The sequence below is a fragment of the Lycium barbarum genome, chromosome 8 (assembly GCF_019175385.1).
Source record: "Lycium barbarum isolate Lr01 chromosome 8, ASM1917538v2, whole genome shotgun sequence".
NCBI classification, from domain to species: Eukaryota; Viridiplantae; Streptophyta; class Magnoliopsida; order Solanales; family Solanaceae; genus Lycium; species Lycium barbarum.
Genome location: NC_083344.1, coordinates 110,581,745 through 110,609,340, shown reverse-complemented (window position 1 = coordinate 110,609,340; position 27,596 = coordinate 110,581,745). Strand labels below are relative to the sequence as shown.

Below are 27,596 nucleotides of genomic sequence, written 5' to 3'. Positions count from 1 at the left end.
TATTAGTTAATGAGAAATGAAAGATGAATTTAGTTGAGTGTCAATATTAGCATTACTTGTTCAGATATTGAATCTTGTTTTGCACAAGAGAATTTTGGGAGTGCCATTTCAGTTTGCTGCAAATGAGAGAATAGAGGAATGAGGAACACTTGCTTTAGTTTATCTTCGTCTTCCTCACTTATCCCCTCTCCTCTACCTACCCCTACTTCCACTCCTCTTCTGGTCCCCGTCTTATCCGTTTTCACTGCGCTGCCAAAGCCTCTTCTTCTCCGGTAACATTTCCGAAAAAGAAACACTGGAAAGAAGGTGAATACCCTGGTTTCTCTGAGGTTTCCACCTCCCACCTCAACAACAACAAGGGGAAGAGGACCCCTCTAAAGAATATTAAGAACAAATCGGAGAGAAAGAATACCCCCAGTCCTTGGATCAATACTGTTCCTGAAGCTCTCTCTGATGCCATTAATAAAAAGCAATGGCAACAAGCCCTCAAGGTCTAATACCTCACTTTAAACAAATACTAATAGATACAACAAGAACGCGGAAAATGGATTTAATTACCAGATAGTAGTAGTTCATAAGCGTAACTATATGATAAAGAGCATTGGAACTGACATGGATTGCCAAATTGGCAATGATGATTCAAGCAGATTAATTTGTCACAATGAGACTGACTTCAATTTTCTTCTATCTGGCCTATCCAAACAGAAGAGGAAACATTCTCTCTACCATAATTGGTGTCATGATCAAATTCTAGGTACTAATTAGAGCATGATATTATTAGTAGTAACCCCATGCACAGTGACTTCAGCTTCTATAACACAAGCGTCTTTGACCCGATAGAGGCCTCCGGGCAAACTGACAAATCCAATCGGTATAAATCTTGGCCATCCACTCCATGTACGTGATGCACTGAACCAATAGTTGGCTGGAACCAAAAGTAGTATAATGATGATGACATAATAATGCTCCATTAATCTTTTAAACACCTTACATCATTAACTTTTATAGTACTGTACCGATGTTAAGTACCTTTGCCACTGTAATGATGTGTGCCATACATTTGATCAAGGATACGCAATGTAAAATCTGCATATATTTGAGTACCCCGAGAAAGGCTGCTTGGTTCTGCCAATGTCAAGTATAGTGATAGATGGCTGCTTGTACCACTCCCTTTTCCCTTGGGGTATACTTGTATCTTCCTGTTTTAGTTTTATACATACATACGAATAGCCATTATATATACATATTGAGTTACACAATTTGAGAAAAGGAAGCGAGTGATTGTACCATTTATGTTCTCCTGCCATGAAGGTCTTAGAGTCTTCACAATCTGCAGTTATTAACGTGTCGATCTTCCAGGTGTGCTTAAAGCTAATGGGGTCTTTCACCATGGAGAGACAGTCCCCTCTACCTGGGAACTTTTCTTGACATACATAAACCTCTGCTCCCAAGACACACGTATCATCTACAACATACCCATTTTCTGGATTGCTGAAAGCTTCTTGACTCATGAATCGATCAAATCCCCATTCCACATTCATCGCTTGGAATCTTCTTCCCTTTTCATTAGATGTATCTGTTGTTGTAATTAAGAAAACTTGATTCTTTCTCCTTCATTATGTGTATAAAAGGGAATTAAGTAGATGTAAGAGAGAGACCTTGGAGGACCAAGTAATTGCCTTTGTTTTGATCACGCAAATAGAGCCGAAAAGCAGCATGAACCTCCCAACCTGCAGGGGCAAGTGAGGTTGCGTCCGCCATCATCAGATATGCAGAAACATGCTTGCCTGCTTTATTCTTGTTTTTGTTTCCATTTGGATGAAACACCAACTTCCTGCACAACGAATCAACTGTTACAAATTTAAAACTCAAGAAACTAGTAATATTAATTAGATTCCAGCAGGGATAAAGTTGCACCATTTATAGCCGCCAGCTTCAAAATACGGAGAGGTGTATTTCTCAATATTGTTCTTTTTCAGAAGAGAAAGTGACTGAATTTTGAGTGTGTAAGGGTTTCTGAAATGAATTTTGAAACTCCTGCAACAAAATATTAGTAGTACAACACAGCATTAGAACATATATACTGAATGCATCATGCAAGAAATATATGCTAGCTTTTAATCCATAAGGGCCCACCATCTTCGTTGTATAAATCAGCCATGACCAAGTATTTGTTATTAACGCCTTTTATCTTCCAGTGCATAGCATTTCTATTGTCTAATGCCTGTTATTTATATGTATCACAATTCATAACCAAGTTGCCTCGAAAAGTTATCCTTAGCTTAGCCCGGATTATGTATGTTTCTTCTGTTAGCATTCTCTTCTCACAAACATTCCAAAGTTCCAAATGGAGGTTTCGAATTCATATTTACACACTACAAATTTACATGTAAAGTAGATTCCTACTTTCCCCTTTTCCTCAGCCTTTGTTGCTTATTACCAAATTTTATAAGTTAACCCTCATGTTTTCTTGTTACACGACAGTCTTCATTTATTTTAGCCTATTTAACAAGAATAATAAATTTTATATTAGAAACTTTTTAATATCATATATTTCACTTTATAGATCTTATTACATTCACACAAATGTCACTACATGTCTAACACAAGTTTTAAAGAAACTTTTGGTTAGGGCTGGGCATATTTCGGTTCAAACCGAAAGAACCGACCGAACCAAACTTTTTTTAATTTCGGTTTCAATTTTACAGTTTGTTCGGTTCTGTTCGATTTTAATTTATAGAATTTCAACAATTCGGTTCAATTTTCGATGTATTGCAAATTTTAATTCGGTTAAATCGAAAAACCGAATTTTAGCAAGTCATATTTTTCATGAAACATATATACATAATTTCAACAATATATTGTTTAATTTGTGGGATTGTGTAATTCCACTTAATAAAGATTGCATGTTTTTTTACCATGGAGAATGAGGTCAAGTCCAACAGAGAGCAAAGAGAATTCTTGGAAGGTGGTTGCTCTCTCTGTTTGGCATATGATTTCTTTGACCCTCTTCAGATGTACTAGTACTGTTTCCTGTTTACTCTGAGCTTAGAAAACATCGCTCTAATTTTAGCTTATGTTTGTTAAAAATTGCTCGAAATTGTCCAAACGCCTACTTGTGGCTGTAAGAAAGTTTCCATATCTAAACCAAACCGAAATTGCAAAAACCGAACAGAATCGAAGTTATTTCAGTTCGATTTTCGTTGCCATTTTTTACAAACCGAACCGACCGAACGCCCAGCCCTACTTTTGGTAAAGTGGATAAATTTTCTTTAGTATTAAACTTTCTACCAAGTCAAACAGCACGGTATAAAATGACACGATTGAATAGTATACAAAAATAAAAATACTAATATAACTCATCTTTTAAAAGGCAGAAACGTGAAGCGGGAAATTTTAGGATATGGGGCGAGGTGTAAGCCTCGAGAGATGAGGGCATAAGCCTCATGAATCTTTAAACTTTTAATTTATTAATTAATAAAATAACATAATAATACAAAACAATATTGAAAAACCATTAGAAGTTTATGAAAGTTAGAAAGGAATAAAGAAACTCATAAAAAACAAAATCTAAGATTTTATTACAAGTATAAACAATGCAATAGTATCAAAGTAATTACTTATGAGATACAAATCAACTACAACATTTTAACTTTCAAACAAATTTAAAAATCACAATGTCATAAGAAATGTCATCAAACTATACATTTTACCTCCATTAAAGTAAATAGTCAATCAACTTTATCAAAATTATTACAACAAAAAAAATAGAATTAGCTACAAACTTTGTCACTAATTTATTGCTAAATAGCTAGTAGCTAACAAACTCCTTTTGATAATTTATCCCCAAAATAGGAGTAGCGGTTGATTTTGTATTTTAGCTACAAACTTTATTCGTCCCTAATTCCTATTTTTTAGTAGTGTATAATTTAAAACATTACTCCATCATCAATAAAAATACAAAAATGCTTTCAAATAACAAAATAATAAAAGTTTGATATAGTTCAGAGACATATAACTAAGACATGAAGACCAATATCAAGTGAAGATACAAATTTTATCGATCTATTTTCAGAAAAAATATTCAAGTAATATTCACCGTCACGGTATTCTTAATCAGTAAATATGCAACATTATCACTTGTTATTTTAGTTACTTTAAATCTTAATATTTCTATAGATGGATAGAACTCTATCATTCATTTGTTAAAGACGTTTTGCAAAGCCCCACAAGTGAACCTCAAAACGTTTTGCAAGTGTTCCGCTCCGACACGAGCCTCGGGCAATCCCAGAAACGGCTTTAAAACAATGGTGCAACCCAATTCTTTACCTATTTATAGGACACTACTATTTTTCATTTATTTTCTTAAATAAATAAATAAGATACTACTCCCTCCGTCTCAAAAAGATTGTTTAATTTGACTTGACACGGATTTAAGAAATAAAGGAAGACTTTTGAAATATGTGATTCAAAATAAGTCTTAGATATTTGTGTGGCTGTAAGTAATCTTATAAAGTTAAAATTATTTCTAAATATAGAAATGAGTAAAAAAATTTGGGACAAAACAGGAAAGTAAGATAATGTTTTTGGGACGGAGGGAGTACCTGTTTTCAGCTTAATCCTAGGATGTGTCATTTCCAGGATTCCAGATCATTCTCTGTCCCAACTACTAGACAAACCGCTCGTTAGGCTGATGAAGAACAATTCATACTCACTTGTACCAAAGAGATCGGAATCAGCTTTGAGGTCCGAATATACCGGAATATCGGATCGATGACGGGGACAGGGCAAGCTTACGGGGAATCATTGTATTGGGACAAACGATATACTGATGAAGCAGGCCCCTTTGATTGGTACCAGAAGTATCCATCACTCAAACCACTCCTCAACCTCGACGTCCCTCACAACCATCATGTCCTCATTGTCGGTTGAGGTAATTCTGGTATCCTACATATCTCTGCACTCTATTCCATTCTTACTTTGTTACCGAAAAAGAAAAACGAATATACAGATAGCAGACAAAAGGGGTTGCTTAGATAGTGAGCACCCATAGCGCCATTAAGGTTGCGGGTTTGAGTCATCAAGGGAGCAAAAACTGCGGGAGCTCTTGGGAAGGGTAATATACAGGTTGATTTTGAAAATAAACAGGAATCAAGTTATAAATAAAAGCAAATGGCAGTTGTCTCAAAGGACCTACCTTGTCTCAATTGAGCTAAGAGTAGAAGCTCGTGATTCATATAGGGGATTCAACTAGTTGGAGTTAAAAGCTTTGTTGTCCATTTCTACACTTACATTAGGTTCTGTCCCTTGTCATGAATCTTTTTAATCTGATAAGAAACGTGTATATTCGTGTAGGATAAGTGAATTTAGAGAACATCTAGCTATATAATACCTCTCTTTTAAGTTATAAGACAAATCAGTTATTATTAGAATGAATGGACCTGAATTGATCGGAATGAACATATCACTGCCTCCAGCTAATTTGGAATTTGATGGTGTTGATTCATTGAATTGAAATTCGAATCTAATTCTAAGATTCAACCATTCTAAAGATACAATCTTTTATCTTCCTCTTTCTTTGTCCTCCAAGGCGCATTATTCAGTTGGTAATGTAATCATTGGTTGGCCTTGGCTCTGATTCCTTTTACTATTTCTTCTCCCTCATCTCACAAAAGTTATTGACAAGCATTAGAAGTAATATTGTATATTAGTTGCTTGTATGCGTTTTTGGTTTCTGTTTTTGTGTGTTATTGTACTTGACAGATATTGTGTTCGTTGAAGCTTTTAGTGAAGGAATGGTTGATGATGGTTATGAGGATGTGGTCAATGTTGATATATCTTCCGTGGTAATCAAAGCAATGCAAAAGAAGTATTCTGATCGACCACAATTGAAATGTAAGCTCTTGTATTATAGAGGTGATGTTAGAGTCCCACATCAAGGTGGGATGTGGTAATTTGTTTCCTTATATGATCTTGGAAAATTCTACCTCATGATGGGCTAGCTTTTGAAGTTGAATTAGGCCCAACGTCCATTTTCTTCTCATGATATGGCTGTCAAACCTATCCATGTTGGGACCCATGTTATATTGTCCACATTCTAGATGTCCGGTCCTGGTCGTGAGGAATGTTAGAATTCCACATCGGTATGAGATATGGTATTTTATTTTCGTATCTGGTCTTGGACAATTCTCACTGCATGAGTTACCTTTTGGGGTTAAATTAGGTCCAAGGTCAATTTCTTCCTAGGTGAAGTGTCTGCTTTTTCATGAAATTGAAGTTTGATGGCATATCTCGCTTTTAAAACTGTCCATCTTGTATTCACACCTTTACATTCCCAAATGTAATCGCATGATATCTTTCATACCTATCCATGAGATGCATAAAGATGATGAGAAATTAGTGTTGCTTGCTAATAAGGCAAGATCTTTTGCGTGATGTCTGAACATTTTGGAATATCGTGGCCTTTTCCTAATTAAGCAGATATGAAGATGGATACACGAGACATGAATTGTTTTGAAGGTGGTTCATTCGATGCTGTTGTTGATAAAGGTCCTGATTTTTAACAATGTTTTTTTTGTTTCTGATTCTAAGAACTTCAAAGAGTTTGTGACACCTTTTTTACGTAATGGCCTTTCTCGAACTTTGGACTCTATCGTAATGAGTTCTTTACATCACTATACCCATTCTTGAATATTATTGACTTCTAGAAAAATGTTTTTCTGCATTGTGGACAAAGCTCGCAGCAAAATGCTGCTACGATGTTGTCAGAGGTTGGCAGGTAGATCAAGACATTTCCAGTACTTTCACTTATTGAGTGTGTCCTTTTGCTTTTTGATCTCTTCATTTATTGAAGCAGTTGATGGAAAATTTTAGGGTCTTGAAGGATAAAGGAGTTTATATTGTGGTAAATGTCCGTTCTCTTGCTAATCAAAGAGATGTTTCACTGGTTTGACCTTGCATTGTACTACTCCTAAACCCCCATCAAACATCTGAAGACATGAAGTGTGCTAATAAACTAAGTGTTTTTACATTATCTTTCTAAGCATTTTCCCTCTTTTATCCATGTTGATTTCAGAATATCAGATATGTTATGAATGACTCCTTCCTGGTTAAACTTATTCTGCAAATTACATACGAAACACCAGTTTTCCGATTCCCATTGTTGAGAAACTCCTGCTTGTGGAGTATTAAACTACATGTGATAGGTCTCTTGAACCTTCCTACTGGTCTTTTGTGTTGGTGCTGATGTCATATTTATTTGAATCAGCTTTTTCCCGCAAAAACTGAAGAACATCTTTATTGATAACTCCCATATCCATCTTTATATCAGATATACCATGACGAATATATTTCTAAGTTTGAGAGATTAGTTTGTAGTAGAGAGTGGAATAGCTGTCATCAGTGGCGGAGCCACATAGAGCCAAGGGTGTTCATCCGAACCCCCTCGGCGGAAAAAAACTCTATTTTTACAAGGTTAAAATTATTTTTTATGTATATATAACAGATATTGAACCCCTTAGACTTCTTTGTATATTTACTTTTTTATATTTTGAACCCCCTCGGCAGAAATCCTGGCTCCGCCACTGACTATCATCATATTCAGTTGGAACTCTGGTGGTAGAATATACCTTGGTCACTACCCAGCGTAATCCCACAATAGTGGGGTCTGGGGAGGGTAAGATATACGCAGCCTTACCCCTACCTGGGTAGGGAGGCTGTTTCCGATTGACCCTCGGCAACCCTCCTCCTTTATCCGGGCTTGGGACCGGCAATGTGAGCGAGCTCACACAGGTGGTAGAATATACCTACCAAAAGTAATTGGAATAAAGATGATAACTTTCTCATATCTAAAGATCTTGAATTTCACTTATTTGTTATTCTCCTCATCATTCCCCATGTTGAAGTGGAGTATGAAAAAGAATTGGAAGGCCTCAAATGGCTCAAGGGAGAGTGACTATGTATCTGTAGCTTCTGAACTTTCACATCACTGTATAAAGAGGGAAAGTGAGAACCTTATCTCTTTTAATTAACAGATATTGTAGGTATCTGCCTGAAAATCTTCTTCTGCAATGCTTATGTGATGCAGGTAAACAATTATCAGAAGGAAACTCACGGCAGCGGAAATGGGAGCTGACATCAACCATTCCTCTGGACGGCGTTGGAAAATCTGTTGAAGCTATGTTAGGAGAAAACCCTGATGTTCATTACATATACGTTTGTATTAAGATCAGTACCATCTATCCTCTGAACTAAAAGAGTACATATATAATAGAGTCCGCAACTTAAATAACCCAAAAAATGTCAAAAGGTATCAAAATACCCCATTAAAAAACAAAGTTACCAAAATGCATTTTGCGCACTAAATTAGTGCGCAATAAGACCAAAGTGTAAATTTACACTTTGGCCCTATTGCGCACTAATTTAGTGCGCAATAGGGGTATAAAAATACTGCCAACCCTTTATTCAAAAAAATAGTTGTGAAATTCACGTTTTTCCGTACTTTGACCAAAGATTAGTCATGTTTAAAAACGCCAGAATATCAATATTATATATAGAACCTAATATCTTTTTTTGCGAACAATAATGTAGGCTCAATGCATCAAGTATACCTATACGTTTGGATCATCGTTTTAGGGGTAGTAAACTGCCCCGAAGTAAGTTTTGTTTGTTTGGAAACTTGTTATCTTTAGGTTTAAGTGTTTTATTTTATAGGGTTTTGATTAATTTAGGATGTCGCACGAGTTATTATTATACGACATAAAAACTACAATAACTAATTATCATTAAGAAAATAATATAAAAAAAAATATGATATTAACATAAAATGTACATTTTATTTACAAATACACAATCTCCATCCCCTAGGTCCCACATGTGGGAGCCTTTAGAATAATCTTAGGCCTAAGGCGAACCTCACCACCCTCACCATCATCTCCCCCCCCCCCCCCCCCCCCTTTTCCTCTTAATCTGTACACGCTCTATGGCGTGATCATCCTATGTTCCTTCCTAGGGGGCTTGTTCAAAACATGCTTCCTATGGAAGACGACAGTGGCCGAATGTGAGCCTCAGGAGATGACTCAATCTCAACAGGAGACAAGTCCACAGGCATAGAAGAATGAACTTGAAATAACATATAAACAATTTAGTTTAGATTTATGCTAAACTAAACATGGAATAACATATAAACAATTAATAAATACATTATTTTATTGTAAAAAATCAAAACTGTGTATCGACGGGCTCCTGAGATGGCTGGCTAGAGGGCTCATGAGCTGGCTCCTCAGCGGCCTCCTGAGTGGGCTCCGGAGCCGGAGATGTAGATGGTGCCGGAGTAGGAGATGGGTCTACAGGCGCAGAAGAATGAACCTGAAATAACATATAAACAATATAGTTTAGTTTTATGCTAAACTAAACATAAAATAACATATAAAAAAATTATTTAATACATTATTTAATTGTAAAAAATCAAAATTGTGTGTCGACGGGCTCCTGAGATGGCTGGTGAGAGGGCTCCTGAGATGGCTCCTCAGCGGTCACCTGAGCGGGCCCCCGGAGCCGGAGACATATCGAATTCCTCGAATAAGAAATCGAAGTCCAGCTTCGTGCCACCTTGTAGATCACGAGTTGGCCACTCTGTGGATGACGAACTGGCGGCTGTGCAGGCGATGGCCAGAACATGTGATCTGAAAATAAATTCGGCGTATATACAGGTGTCGACGGATGCTCTGAAGTCGATAGCCAGTAAGAAGTCAACGGGCTCCTGAGATGGCTGGTGAGAGGGCTCCTGAGATGGCTCCTCAGCGGTCGCCTGAGCGGGCCCCGGAGTCGGAGACATGTCGAATTCCTCGAATAAGAAATCGAAGTCCAGCTTCGTGCCACCCTGTAGATCACGAGTTGGCCACTCACCCTGTGGATGATGAACTGGTGGCTGTGCAGGCGATGGCCAGAACATGTGATCTGAAATTAAATTCGGCGTATATACAGGTGTCGACAGATGCTCTGAAGTCGATGGCCGGTAAGAAGTCGATAGCCAGTAAGAATTCGGCGGGATCTCTGAAGTCAACGGAGGCTGCTGGGCTGGAGCTGGAACTGGTTATGGTCATCAGGCTCATCTACTCGACCTTGACCCCCTCTGGCCCCACCCCCTCTGTGACCAGCCCCTCTGGCCTTACCACCACGGCCACCAGCCCCTCTACCCCTACCCTCTCGAGCACCAGCCTCTCTGGCATGACCACGACCACCTGATGCGGGATCTCTAGAACAGGCTCGTCGACACGTCCGAGCTCCTGCGCCTACTGCATACCACCCTCGGCTAGCTGAACCATCAGCGCTGCATATCCCGCTGTCTCGGGGGCATCCATATGGTCCAAGCTCTCCCGGCGCATCTTCTGTACGGTCCGTAGCTGTATTTGTTTGCAAATATTAATGATTGAATAAATTTGTAACTTAATACAGTAAACGATTAATTAAGTTTAAGACTAATAAAACTTACCAACGCCTCATACTATCTTGCGAGAGCTGCATATCCTCGGTCATCTGCACGAGGCCTCGCGGGGTTGCTAACCAAGCTGCGAGTGATCCGCGTGTACCACTGCATGTACGTCTGGACCGGAGTCGCATGTCCGACCACAGCCAGCGTCCCCACCCTCTGATCCCAACGGTGGACCTGGAGCTGCATAAAGGCCCGTCATGCATCAGTGACAGCCGTACGCTCGTCCTGCGTATAACGGTCGCGCTCCCAAGTAGCCTGCTTAGGTAAATTCTGTACATGGCCGAACTGTCGTAAGACACAATCGGTCGCGTGATCCTCAACGATGTCCATATGTATCAACGGACACCGCGACCTCGACGAGGGCTCACCAACCCTACAAAATGGCGGCAACTGATCAAAAATCTGATCATACGGTGTCCATATAAAAGCCTGTAAAAATAATTGAATTAGTTAACAATAAAAGACTAAAATAGTAAAAAAAAAATACTAATGTTAAATAAAAAAATCTTACCGTGTCTGACGTCATATGATGCAGCTGATCTCTGAACGGGAGAATAATGTGGTGTGCATTGATGTGTTGCGAATTTGTGGCACATTCGACGCCTTTTTACTATGAATTTTGGTTGTTTTCAAGAAAGTTTGGGTCATTTTAATGTGTTTTTGTTGTGTTTTTGGAATAAGATGGCCCAAAAGCAAAAACAAAGAAAAAAAGGAAAAAATGCCCAAAAATGAAGATTTGACGGTCCGTCGATTAATCGACGGACCATCCTTTGAAGTGTCGATAAATCTAATTTTCCAGTGATGGCCTTCGCTGAAGAGGACAAAGGATGGAGGCAATGACGAAGCGGCGAACTGATCGACATTTCGTCGTTTGTATCGTTGAACAGACTTGTCAACAAGAAGAGAGAAAGACGAAAGACTCGACGGAGTGTCGAACTGGTCGACGGCACCGTCGAATGGACTATACCACTGAAGAAACAAAATATGAAGGCATCGACGGACCGTCAAACTGATTGACATTCCGTCGATCTTGCTCCCAGGGGCAGTTTTGTCAATCGTTGCTGTGCGTTTTTGGAGCCTATTTAAAAAACATTTTAGGTTTTTGTACACATCTGATTTTTCTCCAACGTTGAATATTAGTTCCATTGGTGGGTGAGCATTGAATACACCACTTTTGGAGCTTAGTTTAGACAAAAAGATTCTATTTCCACTATCTTTGTTACACCTTGTAAGCTTTATGTCTTTATTATTGCTTACTACTTTTGTAACCAATATGTGTGAGTAGTTTCTTTAATCAAAGTTGTGGACCCAACCTAGTTGGGTTACTATATTTGACACCGACTGCCTTACGCCATAATTTAGCTGTAATTTGAGTGCATCACGGGGAATATGGTTTTGAAATTTACTAATTGTTAAATAATTTTCTTTAACCCCTTTTCTATTCCATCACTCTGTTTGTTGTCTCTTTGTTATTAGGCAACAGATGGCTGGCAGAGCCAACCGAAACAATCGAAGAAATCAAAATCAAGAAGGGCTCTATATAAACCCTCATGCACCTGTTCAGGTAGCGGGAGAAAATGAGAATGTATTTGCAGATTTTATGAATGATGCAGAGTATTCGGCTGCGGTAGTTCCTCCTCGAGTTGGAAATGCAAACTTCAAAGTGGAGAGTCATCTCTACCATTTATTGAAACTTGAGGGGTACTTCAAAAATTCTTCGGAGAATTGCCCACTTCGCCATCTCAAGATTTTCTTGCATGTGTGTACTCAACAAACAAATGGCGTTGTTCATTCTGATGCTCTTCAGATGAGGCTTTTCACATATTCTCTTATCGGAGAAGCTCGTGAATGGTACGAGAAGCTTCCAAGCAACTCAATCCACACATGAGCCGAATTATCCGATATTTTCTTGAAGAAGTGGTTTTCGCCGAGGAAAAAGGCAGAACTCCGAGACAAAATCTTTAAGTTCAAGCAATTACTCGGCGAACAACTACACAGTGCTTGGGATCGGTTCAAGTACTATCTAACCCAATCTCCCAATCATGGTTTCACGGAGAATGTGCTCATGGAGAAGTTTTACAAGGGGTTAGACACTATGAATCAAATTGCGATTAATACGGTCGCGAGTGGCTGTTTCATGGATCGGACTTTTGCAAATATTACTACTTTGCTTGATCGGCTCACCACTCATCACCAAGCTTGGCACTCCAATGATAGTGAAAATTTGTCCTATGGTAGTCTTTCTATTACCGCGGTGGCCAAAGAGAATCATGAACGAGATCATGCTTTTGCTCAATTGTAAACTACCGTGGATTTGCTATCAAAGAGGCTTGCCGAGAAAGAAGCCAAATGTGTAAATGTTGTTGAAGAAATGCCATCTCATGCTCCCGGAATGTATCAAGTCTCGGAGGATACCTATCGAGAGGGGCAACAACAATGTGAGGATGCTAATATCGATAACTCTCAAGGAGGTTATCAAAAACACTGGAGACCCCAACAACAAAGCAATCAATATGGCCGAAATGAATATGGTGGTTCGGACAGGAAGGATTACAATAACAACAATTATAGTAATCAAAATTCTAATGCCTATGTTCCACCGAAAGGGCGTTCTTCCAACTCTCAAAATTGGCAAGAGGGTCCTTCCAATGATCAAGGGATCTCTCGAATGGAATCTATGCTTGAGAAGATCTTGGAAAACCAAAACAAGAGTGACAAGAAGATGGAAAATTTGACCGAAGTGGTAGGCTCTCACACCGCTTCGATTCAAAAACTTGAGTCATAAATGCGAGATCTTTCTTGTGAGAAACATCCTCCACAAAGAGGAGGACTTCCTAGCGACACAATTCCGAACCCAAGGGTGGTGGAGGTGATCACATTGCCTCATGCAAAGCTATTTCTACTAGTAGTGGGAAGATCCTTAATGCGGTGGATGAGAGGGTGGTTGAACCTATTATTGTCGAGCCGATTGTTGATGAGGTTATTGAAGAAGAAATTGAGGTACCAACTGAAGTGCCTATTATTATTGAGTAGGAAAAGGTGGCACACCCTATTGTTGTTGAGGGTGATGAAGTGCCCAGTGTTGAAAAAGCTACCGAGGGTAGCACTCAAAAGAGCAAGGTCACGGGGGCAATTAGACCTTTGACTCAAACATATAAATCTCCTCCCCCGTTCCCACAAAGATTGATGAAAAGAATGGAGAATGCCAAGTGCCAACGCTTCTATGACCAATTGAAAGGATTGTCAATGAATATCCCATTTCTTGATGCATTCCAAGAAATGCCGAGATTTTCTAAATACTTGAAGGACTTGTTGACGACGAAAAGACCAATCAAGCATGATACGGTGGGAGTCACTCATCGTGTGAGCTCTATTATTTTGTCCACAAAGGTTGAGAAGAAGGGAGATCCTGGGGCTTTCACTATTCCTTGCACCATCGGTCACCATGATTTTCCTCGTGCCTTGTGTGATGCCATCTATAAATAATCCGGTTTGGGGACACCTAGACCAATGAGCATACGTCTCCAAATGGCCGATAGAACCATCAAGAGACCGGTAGGGGTTGTTGATGATGTCATTATTAGAGTGGGAGAATTCTTATTACCGGCGGATTTTGTCATCCTTGATTGTGCGGTTAACAAAGAAGTCCAAATTATCTTGGGAAGTCTATTTCTTGCCACCGGGAGAGCTTTAATGGACTCGGAAAAGAATGAAATAAAATTCCAGGTAAGTGATGAAGAGGTAACCTTCCAAGCTAGCAAGGGGTTAAAATTGTCAAGTGCTTACGAGAGCATTTCGATTATTGATTCTTTCGATGTGGTAGACGAAGCGGTGGAGAATAAATTAGAGGAGGAGCACTTTGACAAAGCACTTTCGGCTATTTTGGTGAATTTTGAGGCTGATGAAATCGAGGGGTTTATTGAAACGGTAATTTCTCTTATTGGGCAGGGTTCGTATTCTTATGAGCCAAAGAAATTATCTCTTGATCTTGACAAAAGAACCACTCCTCCGGCTAAGCCTTCAATTATTGAGCCACCAAAACTTGAGCTCAAGCTACTTCCATCTCTTTTGAAGTATGCTTTTCTTTGCCCGGATAATACTCTACCTGTTATTCTATCATATTTGTTAAATGAGGAGAAAACTCAAATGGTGCTTGAAGTGTTGCGGGCTTATCGAAGATCTATTGGGTGGACTATTGCGGATATTAGGGGGATTCCCTCCGGTATTTATGAACATAGAATCGAGCTTGAGGAAGATAGTTCACCGAGTGTAGAGCATCAAAGAAGGCTAAACCCACCTATGCAAGAAGTGGTCAAGAAGGAAATAATAAAATGGTTGGATGCAGGTGTTGTATACCTAATTGCAAATAGTCCATGGGTGAGTCTGGTACAATGTGTGCCAAAGAAGGGGGGAATAACTGTTGTCCCCAATTCCAAGAATGAGTTGATTCCTACAGGGACGGTCACCGGTTGGAGAGTGTGTATGAACTATCGAAAGCTCAACACCGCAACTTGTAAAGACCACTTCCCTATGCCTTTTATTGATCAAATGCTTGATCGGCTAGTCGGAAGATCTTATTATTGCTTTTTGGATGGCTATTCGGGGTACAACCAAATTAACATTGCCTTAGAGGACCAAGAGAAAATCACTTTCACTTGTCTTTATGGCACCTTTGCTTTTAGCCGAATGCCTTTTGGCTTTGCAATGCTCCGGCCACATTCCAATGGTGTATAATGTCTATTTTCTCGGATATGGTGGAAGATTTCTTGGAAGTCTTTATGGATGACTTTTCGGTTGTTGGTGACTCCTTTGACGAATGTCTTACCAATCTCGGTAAGGTATTGAAGCGGTGTGAAGAAACCAACCTTGTACTTAATTGGGAGAAATGTCATTTCGTGGTGAAGGAAGGGATTGTCCTTGGCCATAAGATTTCCGAGAAGGGTATTGAGGTAGACCAAGCAAAAATTGATGTTATTGCCAAGCTTCCTCCACCCATCTCCGTCAAAGGAGTTCGTAGCTTCTTGGGACATGTCGGCTTCTATCGGCGTTTTATTAAGGATTTTTCAAAAATTGCAAATCCTATGTGTAAGCTTCTTGAAAAGGAGGCTAAGTTTGTGTTCGATGAAAAGTGCCTTAAGGCATTTAATGAATTGAAGGAAAAGCTCACTTCTACTCCAATTATTGTGTCTCCGGATTGGTCATTGCCATTTGAGCTCATGTGTGACGCGAGCGGATTTTCTATTGGTGCGATGCTAGGGAAAAGGCACAACAAAATCATGCACCCAATTTATTATGCTAGCAAAACCCTCAATGGTGCTCAAATGAATTATACCGTCACCGAGTAAGAATTTCTAGCCATTGTATATGCTTTTGAGAAGTTCCGGGCCTATCTTTTGGGATCCAAAGTGGTTGTTCACACGGATCACGCGGCATTGAGATATGTGATGACAAATAAAGATGCAAAGCCGCGGTTGATTCGTTAGGTTTTATTGTTGCAAGAGTTTGACTTTGAAGTCAAAGATCGAAAAGGTTGTGAAAACTAAGTTGCGGATCATCTATCTAGGCTTGAGGAAGCAGGGTGACCGAGTGGAGATCTTGAATTAAATGATGCTATTCCCGATGAAATACTTTTGGCCGTATCTTGTGAAGTTGCTCCTTGGTATACCGATATCGCCAACTTCTTGGTGACGGGTCTTATCCCCGACGACATCAAAGCTTATCAAAAGAAGAAATTTTTGAGAGATAGTCATTAATACTATTGGGATGAGCCCTATTTGTTCCGCACTTGTGCTGACAACATCATTCGGTGATGTGTGGTCGAATCCGAGGCCATGAAAATCTTGAAATTTTGCCATGACTCACCCGTGGGGGTCATCATAGTGGGAACCGCACCGCGGTAAAAGTTCTTGAATGTGGCTATTATTGGCCCACCCTTTATCATGATGCAAATTTGTTGGTGAAATATTGTGAAATGCCGATGAATTTCGTCATGGAGGTTGAACTCTTTGATAAATAGGGCATCGACTTTATAGCTCCATTTGTGAGTTATCTTGGTATGCGATACATCCTTGTAGCGGTTGACTATGTGTCCAAGTCGGTCGAAGCGATAGCATTGCCCAACAATGACGACAAGAGTGTTACAAATTTTCTCAAAAAGAACATATTCACAAGGTTTGGCACTCCTAGGGCAATCATTAGTGATGGTGGCACTCACTTTTACAACAATCAATTCACTAATCTCATGGAGAAGTGTGGTGTGAAGCATAGGGTGGCAACTCCCTACCATCCCCAAACTAGTGGCAAGTCGAAGTGTCTAATCGGGAGATAAAGAGTATCATGGCCAAGACGATTAATGCAAATAGAACCGATTGGTTATTAAAGTCTTATAGAACGGCAGTCAAGATGCCCATTAGTACTTCTTATCGGTTGGTGTTTGGAAAAGCTTGACATCTACCGGTTGAACTTGAACACAAAGCTTTGTGGGCATTAAAAAAATTGAACATGGATTGGGACAAAGCAGCCAAGCTGCGGTTATTTCAAATGAATGAAATGGATGAGTTTTGGTATCATGCCTATGAGAGTACGGCTTTGTATAAAGGAAAGATGAAGAATTATCATGATGTCAAACTATTGAAGAGAGATTTTCAACCGGGTGATTCGGTGTTGCTATTCAATTCAAGGTTGAAGCTCTTTTCGGGTAAATTGAAATCCAAGTGGTCCGGCCCTTTTCCTTTGGTGAGTGTTTCACTCAATGGTTCGATGGAATTAAAGTCCAAAGACGGGACTCGTACTTTCAAGGTGAATGGCCATCGGGTAAAGCACTACCATTGGATCGTTGATGGGGACAAGATTGTTGATGCTCACCGGTTGAAACATGGCAGCGGACCTTGACACCAAAAGTGGTATTACGTTGTGCCGCGACGTTAAATTGTGCGCTTCTTGGGAGGCAACCTATGTTCATTTTCGCATTATATTTTTCATTTCGTTGGTTTTCGTTTTTGTGTTGTTTTGATGTTTGTTGATGTGTCTGGGAACCTAAGTGTTGAATGCAGATATTTCCAAGGAAGCAGAAGAACGATGCGCATTAGACGGACCGTCGATCTGTTCGACGAGCTGTAGAATGCACTGTCGAAATGGACCACCTGAAAGATTCATCACTGGAAATGATGGCCTTTCGACGACAGGTTTGACGCGTCGGTTAGGGTTATCAGTTATATAACCCGACGCCCCTCTCTTTCTCCCCACTTCTTCTTTTCAAATTCTCCCTCCTCCTCCACCTTTCCCACTCCCATAACTGTTACCCAACAATTACTCCACCTTCCCCTTTCTTAACCACGCCCATCGTTCTCTCTCTCTCGTTTGCTCTCTAATTTGGTAGTATTGTAACCCTAGCAGTGGCCCTTTGTGTGTTCATCACCCCTAAGTGCTAAAATCGAGTCGTCTCTCACTTTTAGGGTATGCTAGATCACGTTTTGATTGTTCATATTAGTTGTTTGCTTCGACTTCCATGCATTGTTTGTGTTAGTTTATTTTTGCTCAAATTGCTCCATATTTTTCTGTTATTTCGCCTGGGATGCTTAATTTTTTGGTAGGGTGGTTTGTTTTTGGATGTTTGATTCATTGGTTTTCAATCGGGTCGGAGGGCATTACGACAAACATACCTCATTCATGAGATTGTTGTTGTTTTGCCCGCCACCTGTTTGATAAAATGCCCAAGTGTGGAGTGAGGTGTTGTTTGAAACTTTGGCTTGGAGGGCATTACGCCCAAAGAGTTGTTTTGCCCGCCAATTTTTTTCCATTATCTAACCCAAGCCAATGTGGGGTGAAGTCTGAGTAACCCCAATTACGAGAGGGTTTGCACCACGACCCGAGGATCGTATTGAATTTGTAAGAAAAAGACCTGCAGATCATTCGACGCTAAGTTCGACGGTCCATCGATTCATTCGACGAACTGTCCTTCTTAACGTCGAATGATTCCTCATAGAAGGTTGAAGCAAAGCAAACTCGACGGTGGACTCGACTGCCCGTCGAATCAATCGACGGGGCGTCCTTTTCACCGTCTTTAATTTGAAATTTCCAATGACCAAATAGGGAGCGACGATGAGTCGATTGGTTCAACGAACACTTCGACGCTCCGTCGATCTGTTCGACGTTTCTTCGAGCGATTCGACGGAACCACTGGCAGCTTTCAAATTCTCACATGTTGTGCATCTTTTTCTTTTTTTGATATAATTTTATGGTTGTCTCAATTACGAAGGGTATGCTTTTTGCAGATATGCCTCCAAAGAATCCAGTCAGGTGGGGTGGTGGTCCTAAAAAAGGCCGAGGTCGGGGACAATTGATCCATACTCTTAGAGATGTACCCTCCAACTCTGCCAGTGAGAAAGTAGTACCAAAGACTACAAAGAGAGCACGGACCACCACTCCGAGTGCAGCATCATATATCCTAAACTCCTCCCAGGCTGAAGAAGGGGAGTCATCCTCCACATCCGCTAGTGCTAGCGAGGCAGCATCAGAGCAACAAGCCGCTTCTGAACTGAATTCAGATGAGGAACAAGAGCGGATGCGGCTGCAGAAAAGGGAGATAGCTACAATACGTTTTCCTTATGATGGGTGCAGAAAGTACTACATAAAGGGGGTGACTATAGTCGCCGGGGGTAACCCGAGGAGGAATATTCAAGAGGAGGAACAAATCAATATGAGCAGATTAGAGAGTTACCCTCGGATTACTCATCTCATCCAACACTATCATCTCGAGGCATTCACACAGCCTCCAGGGGATTATTGCCCGACCATGGTTCGGGAATTCTATGCTACTTATAGAGTGTTGCTAGAGCAGCGGCACAAGAACAAGAGAGCTCTGAAAGCCCCCCCCCCCCCTCCACCCTCCGTTAGTTACAGTGTGTTCGGGGTGTACATGTTGATATCGCAGCCCACACAATCAACAGGTTTTATTTTGGGGATGACTTCGTTGAGCCAGCCACAGTGGAATATGATGATAAGTTTGAAAGAATAGTGGAGCAATCTGTGAGAGAATGGTTTGCGACAATAATGTCTCGAGGTCCGGCAGACAGGGCACCATGGGTGTGTAACTTGTCTGCAAAGATACATAAGGCTGATATCAGCTTGGAATCTAAATTCTGGTGGAATTTCGTCATATATCGCATTCTGCCTACAAGAGCAGATAACATAGTCACACTAGATAGAGCAGTGGTTGTGGCTGCAATGCTATCCAGGTACCCGATGAACTTGGGTGAGTTGATCAGTAGAGCCATTCGGGCATGCGTACCATAGGAGGCGACAGTATTGATATTCCCGTGCCTTATCACAAAGTTGTGCAGGATGGCCCAGGTGAGACACATTGATACTGTAACACCCCGTACCTTTAACCTAAGCTTTGACCATGATCCTAGACTTAGAAAACCAGATAAAGAATGTGGGAATTGGAAATTTCCTCTTCAGCTGTAAGATGGTGGTTTACGCCCATGAACAGTGACCGTATTTCAGTTTACGGGCCATAAATCAAATCGTAAACTGGTAGTTGAATGTCATATGGTTAAATACGAACCGTATTTCACAATACGGCCCGTATTTCAAATCGTAAACTGAAACCAAGGATTTCTGAGCATTCTGGAATTTGGCAATTTGATGTCAAATGGTTAAATACGGACCGTATTTCAAAATATATTTGGAATTTGGGAAACCTTGCTTCATGAAAGTTGTAGAGGTTTGAAATACCTTTCCAACGGTATATTATGGGCGTCAAAAGGACATCTGTGCAAAGAGTTATGGCCATTTTACTAAAGAGACGCAGTGCAGTCCATATGTCAAAATACGGACCGTATTTCAAAATACGGCCCGTATTTCAAAATACGGCCAGTATTTAACTGGGCCGAAAATCTAATTTTTCCAGAACAGTATATATTCATCCATATCAGTTCAAATCATTATTTTTCATTCCTTCAAGCCCTAGAACGACTTCCTACCCTCTTCCATCATCAAGAACACCAAGGTAAGCCTACTCTAATTATTCCAAATCAATTCTAATACCTATCCTTGTAATCTAAACAAGAAATCATCATTCCAAGACTAGGGTTTTCAAGAAAACCTATCTCAAGGTTCAAGAATTCAAGATTTTGGAAATCTTCTTCAAAGCTCAAGTCTTTAATTCAAGTTTTGGAGCAATTAAGGTATGTAGAACTTCCATCCACATGTGGGAATCTCTACGTTCTTCCCCATGCTCCGTTTCTTGATATCCATGAAGTTCAAACCCTAGGGCATTAAACCCAACATATTGGTAGCCCGTATTTATGTATTTATGTACATGAATTTTGTATCTATATTCGTTATTGTATTCCTAATTTTCCATTACGGTTATTAGGAACCCTAGCTTAATCCATGAATCATGAATTCTTCCTCATGTGTTCTCATTATGTTTATATGAAACTTTATGATTTTATGTAGCAAGTTACAAACATGTTTTCAAGTCAATTATATATATATATATATATATATATATATATATATATATATATATATATGTATATATATAATTATGAACTATTGTTATTACTCATGAATCAAGAACATGTTTGCAAGACTATGACAAGTTATCTCATGAAACCATATTACAAGATATTTCATGAAACCATGTTTACAAGTTATTTCGTGAAATCATGATTACAAGTTATTTACAAGTTATTTCACGAAAATCATGGGCTTCTTAGCCAACACCTTCATTATGCAGTTTGGATCCTTACATGCTTATTATTACTTAAATCTCATATCCCTGGCAAGGTTGTGAGTGTTCTGCTGGTAGGACGCAAGTACCAGACCATGTTGTCGGTTATACTATAGCATTCCCCACGTTACAAGTAGTTTTACATACAAGTATTTCTATTGATTTACTATTTAAAGATTTTACTCACGTTTCATGCTCATGTTCAAGTTACATTCAGTTTCAGTTCATGTCCTATATCTATGTTGTGCCATGTTCTTCGTTTCAGCAGGTTTTACATACTAGTACTATTCACCATGTACTAACGTCCCTTTGCCCGGGGCCTGCACTTCACGATGCAGATACCGGCTTTCAGGAGCATACACCTGCGCAGTAGGATCACTTCAGTTATCAACTTATTGGTGAGCCCCACTCCTCTCGGGGTTCAACATGGAGTCTGCATTAGTATTCAGCTTATGGTAGTCCAGGGCCATGTCCTGGTAGTTAGTATTCAGACATGTTTTAGAGGTTTCATAGACAGATGTTAGTTCACAAAGTCAGTTATGTTTTCATGCGTGCATACTATTACGTTTTCATGATTTTTCATGCTATGAGATAACTTTAAGACTTTATTCCGCAAATTACATTTTCATGATTCATTTAAATTGCATCATATAGATTATATTGTTTTGATGCCCATGTTGACAAGCAAGCCATGAGGTTCTCTCGGACACATGCAAGCAAGGCCCGAGTGCCGTGTTACGCCCAGGACATGGTTCGGGGCGTGACAGATACATTCGCGGCCACTGTCCCAGCAACGAAGGTGTGTGACATCACATGGAGTAGGGATGAGACACTCCATACATCTCAGACCACTAGTACTTCATTGCTAGACTTTCCGGATGAGCAGACTAAGCATGTTATAGATTCAGTGCCACAGGGCACAGTTGATCTGGGCACGAGGACCTTTCCACAGCAGCTGCCTCCACACCATCTGTAGCTGATGCTACCACTTCTTCAGAGGCACCACCTCGGCTTGTTGTCCCATTTTCAGCTCTTATTCCTGCTTCAGCCGCAGCATCAGCCTTCGAGGATATCTTTGTCCTCAATAGGGTGAACTTCAGAGAGTTTGCCATCAGGGCAGAGCAAGCTGATCAGCAGGTGACCTGGATATTACAGAAGTTGGGTAGATTTGTTCGCCAAGAGGTTGCACCAGAGTTAGAACCTCTTAAGGAGGCTATGGAGAGGCATCATGTCAAGGTGAATGCCAGACTTGACGGTTTAGAGATGCGGATACTCATTATTGAGAAGAAGAGTGAGAGTGGTACTTCTGGAGATTGAAAGACCGAGCTTGCACAGCTCAGCGCTGAGGTCAAGGACCTTCGTGCGTGAGAGCAGGTTATTATGGATGACCCGACACCACCTACGCTAGTTGCCAGCATTTCAGATTTGATCAAAGTTGTTGACTTGGTGACTGAGGAGGAGAATAGAGAAAGTCTCAAGAGAAAGAGGACTGAGACATTGGCTGCTGATGATGACGAGGATGATGATGATAAGGATAAGGACCCCGAGTTTCAGGAGAGTATTCGTTAGTCGCGCCTAGACACGAGTTTCACAGAAGCATCTTCCAGCATCAGTGCTATCCCAGCACAAGTCGGGTCGATTACCAAAGCTCCTCAGGACCTGCAGATACAGGGCCAGGCAGCTCCACCTCTTGGGTCCACTGAGCCAACAGTAGGGAGGGTTTCCATTCGCACTGATACGGAGGAGACACTTCAGCAGCAGCAGCGGGATTAGACCGTCTCAGGTCGGCCCCTCCACCATTGGGTGATGGTATGATTTTGATACATTGGGGACAATGCATCCTTTTTTTTCTAAGGGTGGGGTAACCTGATGTATCTTGTAGTGTATATACGTGTTAAATCTTGCTTAGAGTAATTGTGACTTTAGTGGTTGTTGCATTTTGAACTTATGGCATGGATTTTGAGAACAAATTGGAATGAAAAGGGTATTTTTGAACTTGGAAATGAAATGATTTGAAATTGACCCCTCCAAAATTTTATTGCTTATCATAAGTTGTAATGAATTGACATGTATGCTTCTTTTTGTGACATCATAGATATTAGAGTGTGTATGGATTGAGTGTTCAAATCCTCATCCCATTGTGCGTGTGAGAACTTTCTTGTGTTCATTGTTGGCATATGTGGATCTAGAACTTGCCTGGTAAGTTGTGCTATATTGCTTAGGATAGTTGGTTGTGAAGTGATCATAGGCCTTCCTTGTAAATAGTCACTTTAGCCTTAAAAGCCCAAAACCCGTTCTATATGAATATCATTAGTTCCCCCTTTTGAGCCTTTGACTTGTTTTTCTTGATTAGCCGTAACAAACATTTTCCCCTCTTCATGAATTAATTCCATCTTTGCACCCGTTCCCTCCTTGACACTACGAGAGAAAAGAGGCAAATCGCCTAAGTTGGGGTGATATATGTGTGAAGTAGAGGCTAAGAGCCTAAAGCTGAAGGCGTGTGAGTTACATACTCGAGAACTGAATGTGGTAGCGGATTAAATTTGAGAAAAGTGTTATATAAAAAATATAAAAAAGGGAAAATCTAAAAATTGTCTCATAAAAAGATTGTAAATTCTGGTAAGAATAAAGTCACATCATAGTCATGAGTTTAAGAATAAACATGAATAGAATGGGCGTGCAAAAAGTGAGAATGTGTAGTGTCAAGGAAGATGAGTCACTAATTACCAAATAAGTATCCTACCCGTCCTGGAGCCTACATTATAACCCAATAACAAGTCCTATAGTGATCACAACTGAACCATCCGAAAGTGTTAGGCATTGAAATTAAGGGCAAGCATATGGTATCTGTACTTGTAAATCATGAACTTCTTGTGAGCGTGAGTGCTTTCTATTCTCATTTATCCTTGTCCCTGTTCTTATCTTAAAATTGTGTGGGGGACATTCTTTGGTCTCGGTGAGGGCATAATGGTGAATACTCACGTGCATAGATGTTTCTGATAATGTGATGTCATTGATTGAAGCGTCATAGTCAATTCTAATAAGTTATGAAAGAACCTTGTTTTGAAATGAGGAAATAGGGAGTTGACTTGAAAATGCACATGTCGGTAGTGATGAACAAATACTATTGTAGATACTTTTACTTTGTTTTAGTATAGTTGTAGTTTTTATTTTGTAGTGTTTTGTTTGACTTGCTTGAGGACAAGCAAAGATTCTAAGTTGGGAGTGTTGATGTGTCGCGGATTTGTGGCACATTCGACGCCTTTTTACAATGGATTTTGGTTGTTTTCAAGAAAGTCTGGGTCATTTTAATGTGTTTTTGTTGTGTTTTAGGAATACAATATCCCAAAAGCAAAAACAAAGAAAAAATGCCCAGAAATGAAGATTCGACGGTCCGTCGATTGATCGACGGACCGTCCTTTGAAGCGTCGATAAATTCAATTTTCCAATGATGGCCTTCGCTGAAGAGGACAAAAGACGGAGGCATCGACGAAGTGTCGAACTGATCAACGTTTCGTCGTTTGTATCGTCGAACAGATTTGTCAACAAGAAGAGAGAAAGACGGAAGACTCGACGGAGTGTCGACCTGGTTGATGGCACCGTCGACCAGACCATACCACTGAAGAAACAAAAGACGAAGGCATCGACAGACCGTCGAACTGATTGACGTTCCTTTTAGGTTTTTTGTACACATCTGATTTTTCTCCAACATTGAATATTAGTTCCATTGGTGGGTAAGCATTGAATACACCACTTTTGGAGCATAGTGAAGACAAAAAGATTCTATTTCCACTATCTTTATTACACCTTGTAAGCTTTATGTCTCTATTATTGCTTACTACTTTTGTAACCAATATGTGTGAGTAGTTTCTTTAATCAAAGTTGTGGACCCAAATGATGGGTGTTATGTAATGGGTGTCTAACATTGCATATATATATAATGGGTTGTGATGTGTTTTATTATTTCTCATATTCATTGTTAGTTAGTGGTTGCAAACACTTACTTATGCACAAACCCTGGTTTTGTTTGGAAAGATGAACTAGGGTTTGAGTTGAAATAATATAACAAGGACTCGGGGCGCTAACCTTCATTTAATGAACTCACTTAGGGATAAGAAGAGTTCTACTTGGCATTTTTAATCGGTCTTACTTGCAACTTTTCTATATTTGGGAAAATCATGAAAAGAAATACTTTCTAACTACTGAAAAATATTAGGAAGTGCATTAGAGATTAAGTGCATACAAAACCACGACCCATTAGAAATATATCATATTGATACCCATAACATAACATCTAATCACAGCGGGGGCACAACTTTTAGTTCTTCTAATCCAAACAAATTTCAAATACTTCAAAATAGCGAATACAAACCAAAACCCTTTTTCTACACTAGTCGGAATAGAACTAAATTCTTTCGAGATTAGTAAAATATATGATTAGTATTTATTTCACACTTTATTTCCTGTGGGATTCGACCCCAACCTAGTTGGGTTACTATATTTGACACCGACCGCCTTACGCTATAATTTATGCGTAATTTGAGTGTATCATGCATCCGCATCTCGGATAACGCCTCCTCTCATCCATCTCTGTGCGTATGGCAGCGCCACATCAATATAGTCGAGCGGAGGGTCAGCAGCTATGGGCTGAAAAGGTCTCATCCTAGTTCACACCCATATCTAAAAGGGTCATTAAAAAATATATTTTAATTTTATTAGTCGTCGTTTCAAAAAGCTATATTTAGAATAAAATTACACATACTTAAATATAATACCTAGAGGAGCAAGCAAAATGCAGCGACATCGGTCCTCGCGCCCATAGACGCTCAATAGAATCCGCGATACATGAAAGCCAGAACAGTGGTGCCCCAACTGTAACATCCCCACTCGCCCAGATGCTCCTGAAACGGCAAATACCTCAAGCTCACATGGGAACCCAATGTGTTCGGGAACAAAATGCCCCCAAATATGACAAGAAGGTACAGACGAGCATGGCGGTCAACATCAACCTGAGGTATGTCCTGTGTAATCGGATGTTGCATGTCTACAAGGCGCAAGTGAGTGAAGAGGGAATGCATCGACAGCCGACTCTGTCCCCATATATCACGTGGCTGGGCTCGAAAGCAGTGAGCCTAGTCAACTCCTGCCGATACGACGGCATCTGCTGAGGCTCCTCAATATACAAAGCACATCCATTTACCTAGAGATCGTAAATGACCTCTACGTCCTGAAGTGTAATGGTGGCCCTACCAATGCAGAGATCAAATGTATGGGTCTCCGGTCGCCATCGCTCAATCATGGCCGTCATAAGAGCCCTGTCATGCTATACGCGACCAGCAGCGACGCAACGGTAGATAACGCCCTGATATAGTATCTCTAAGACGCGAAGATGTAGGGGCCGAGCTGCTAAAATATCCCGTGCTTATTCCATAAACCTAGGGCGGACCAAACGGGTGGGTTCTACATCTGAATCCCATACTAGCTAGGACCTATGCTGTTGTTGTAGATAAAGTACCTCTGGCTCGAAGGGCCCCGGATGAAGGGAGGAGGGATCCATGGAGGTGTCGTATCTGTTTTCCGCTTTTTAATTAATCATTAACATGTAATATTAATTATGTAATCTTTTATCGAAAAATTATACTCCCTCTGTTTCAATTTGTTTGAACCTGTTTCCTTTTTAGTCCGTGCCAAAATGAATGACCTCTTTCCTAATTTGGAAACAAATTCACTTTATGAATGATTTACAGCCACAAAAATTTTCAAGGCTTATTTTGAACCACAAGTTTCAAAAGTCTTCCCTCTTTCTTAAATGTCGTGCTCAGTCAAATGGGTTCATATAAATTGAAACGGATGGAGTACTAAGGATGTTCAATTATACTAACTAACTAAGACTTTAACGGGAAATTATATTAACTATTTAAATTTGTGAATTAATAATTGTTAATCAATTATTATACTAACTACAATTAACTAACTAATATTACATTAATGCTATTTTAAATCTTAAACTAAGGATGTTCAAACCTAACCTAAGGATTAAATACAATTAACTAACAAATATTATCTTAAGGATATTAAGGTTTAACTAAGGATGTTCAAACATAAACTAAGGATGTTCAATCCTAAATTAACAAATATTTCATAAATAAAAATATAAAGATTAACAATTCATTATCATACAATTAACAATTAGCTAGAAAATAATTAATAAATAAACAATTAATTAATGAAACTATTAACAAATATTTAATAACTAATTAATAAATAATTAACAAATAAAAAATTAGCTAATCCGACAATTAAGAAATACGAAATAAATAATCAACAAATAAACAATTACCTAACAAACAATTAACAAGTAAT

At 39.8% G+C, this 27,596-nt stretch overlaps 2 protein-coding genes and 1 non-coding gene across 8 annotated transcripts; 1 reads left to right on the top strand and 2 right to left on the bottom strand.

Annotated features, from left to right (window-relative positions):
* On the bottom strand, positions 1-2,248 carry LOC132605269 (ubiquitin C-terminal hydrolase 13-like). The gene is made up of 6 exons (XM_060318471.1): positions 2,137-2,248; positions 1,918-2,037; positions 1,659-1,834; positions 1,288-1,576; positions 1,030-1,199; positions 1-925 (listed from the first exon to the last, which is right to left on the bottom strand). The coding sequence occupies exons 3-6, from the start codon at positions 1,762-1,764 to the stop codon at positions 762-764; spliced, it is 729 nt and encodes a 242-aa protein (XP_060174454.1). The 5' UTR covers positions 1,765-1,834; positions 1,918-2,037; positions 2,137-2,248; the 3' UTR covers positions 1-761.
* A 2,330-nt stretch (positions 2,249-4,578) lies between these two features.
* LOC132606682 (uncharacterized) lies at positions 4,579-8,341 on the top strand. Of its 6 annotated transcripts, none has more exons than XM_060320278.1 (4): positions 4,579-4,933; positions 5,789-5,895; positions 6,481-6,549; positions 8,087-8,341. In XM_060320278.1, exons 2-4 carry the CDS (start codon positions 5,796-5,798, stop codon positions 8,251-8,253), a joined length of 336 nt encoding a protein of 111 aa, XP_060176261.1. In that variant the 5' UTR covers positions 4,579-4,933; positions 5,789-5,795; the 3' UTR covers positions 8,254-8,341. The 6 variants fall into 6 exon arrangements, 3 of the variants coding, with proteins under 3 accessions (XP_060176261.1, XP_060176260.1, XP_060176259.1); XM_060320277.1 differs by having other exon boundaries at positions 4,579-4,942; positions 5,782-5,895; XM_060320276.1 differs by having other exon boundaries at positions 4,583-4,933; positions 5,782-5,895.
* A 4,093-nt stretch (positions 8,342-12,434) lies between these two features.
* Positions 12,435-12,541, bottom strand: LOC132608508 (small nucleolar RNA R71). Its single transcript, XR_009570422.1, has one exon. It is a non-coding gene; the product is annotated as a small nucleolar RNA R71 (small nucleolar RNA).
* Positions 12,542-27,596: the final 15,055 nt, after the last annotated feature.

Coding starts and splice junctions, on each gene's coding strand:
- LOC132605269 (XM_060318471.1), bottom strand. CDS start 1,764: ATGATGGCGGACGCAACCTCACTTGCCCCTGCAGGTTGGGAGGTTCAT. Junction 1,577..1,658: donor CAATTACTTGGTCCTCCAAG/GTCTCTCTCTTA, acceptor TTACAACAACAG/ATACATCTAATGAAAAGGGA. Junction 926..1,029: donor ACATCATTACAGTGGCAAAG/GTACTTAACATC, acceptor TTTTGGTTCCAG/CCAACTATTGGTTCAGTGCA.
- LOC132606682 (XM_060320278.1), top strand. CDS start 5,796: ATGGTTGATGATGGTTATGAGGATGTGGTCAATGTTGATATATCTTCC. Junction 5,896..6,480: donor TGATCGACCACAATTGAAAT/GTAAGCTCTTGT, acceptor CTAATTAAGCAG/ATATGAAGATGGATACACGA. Junction 6,550..8,086: donor CGATGCTGTTGTTGATAAAG/GTCCTGATTTTT, acceptor TATGTGATGCAG/GTAAACAATTATCAGAAGGA.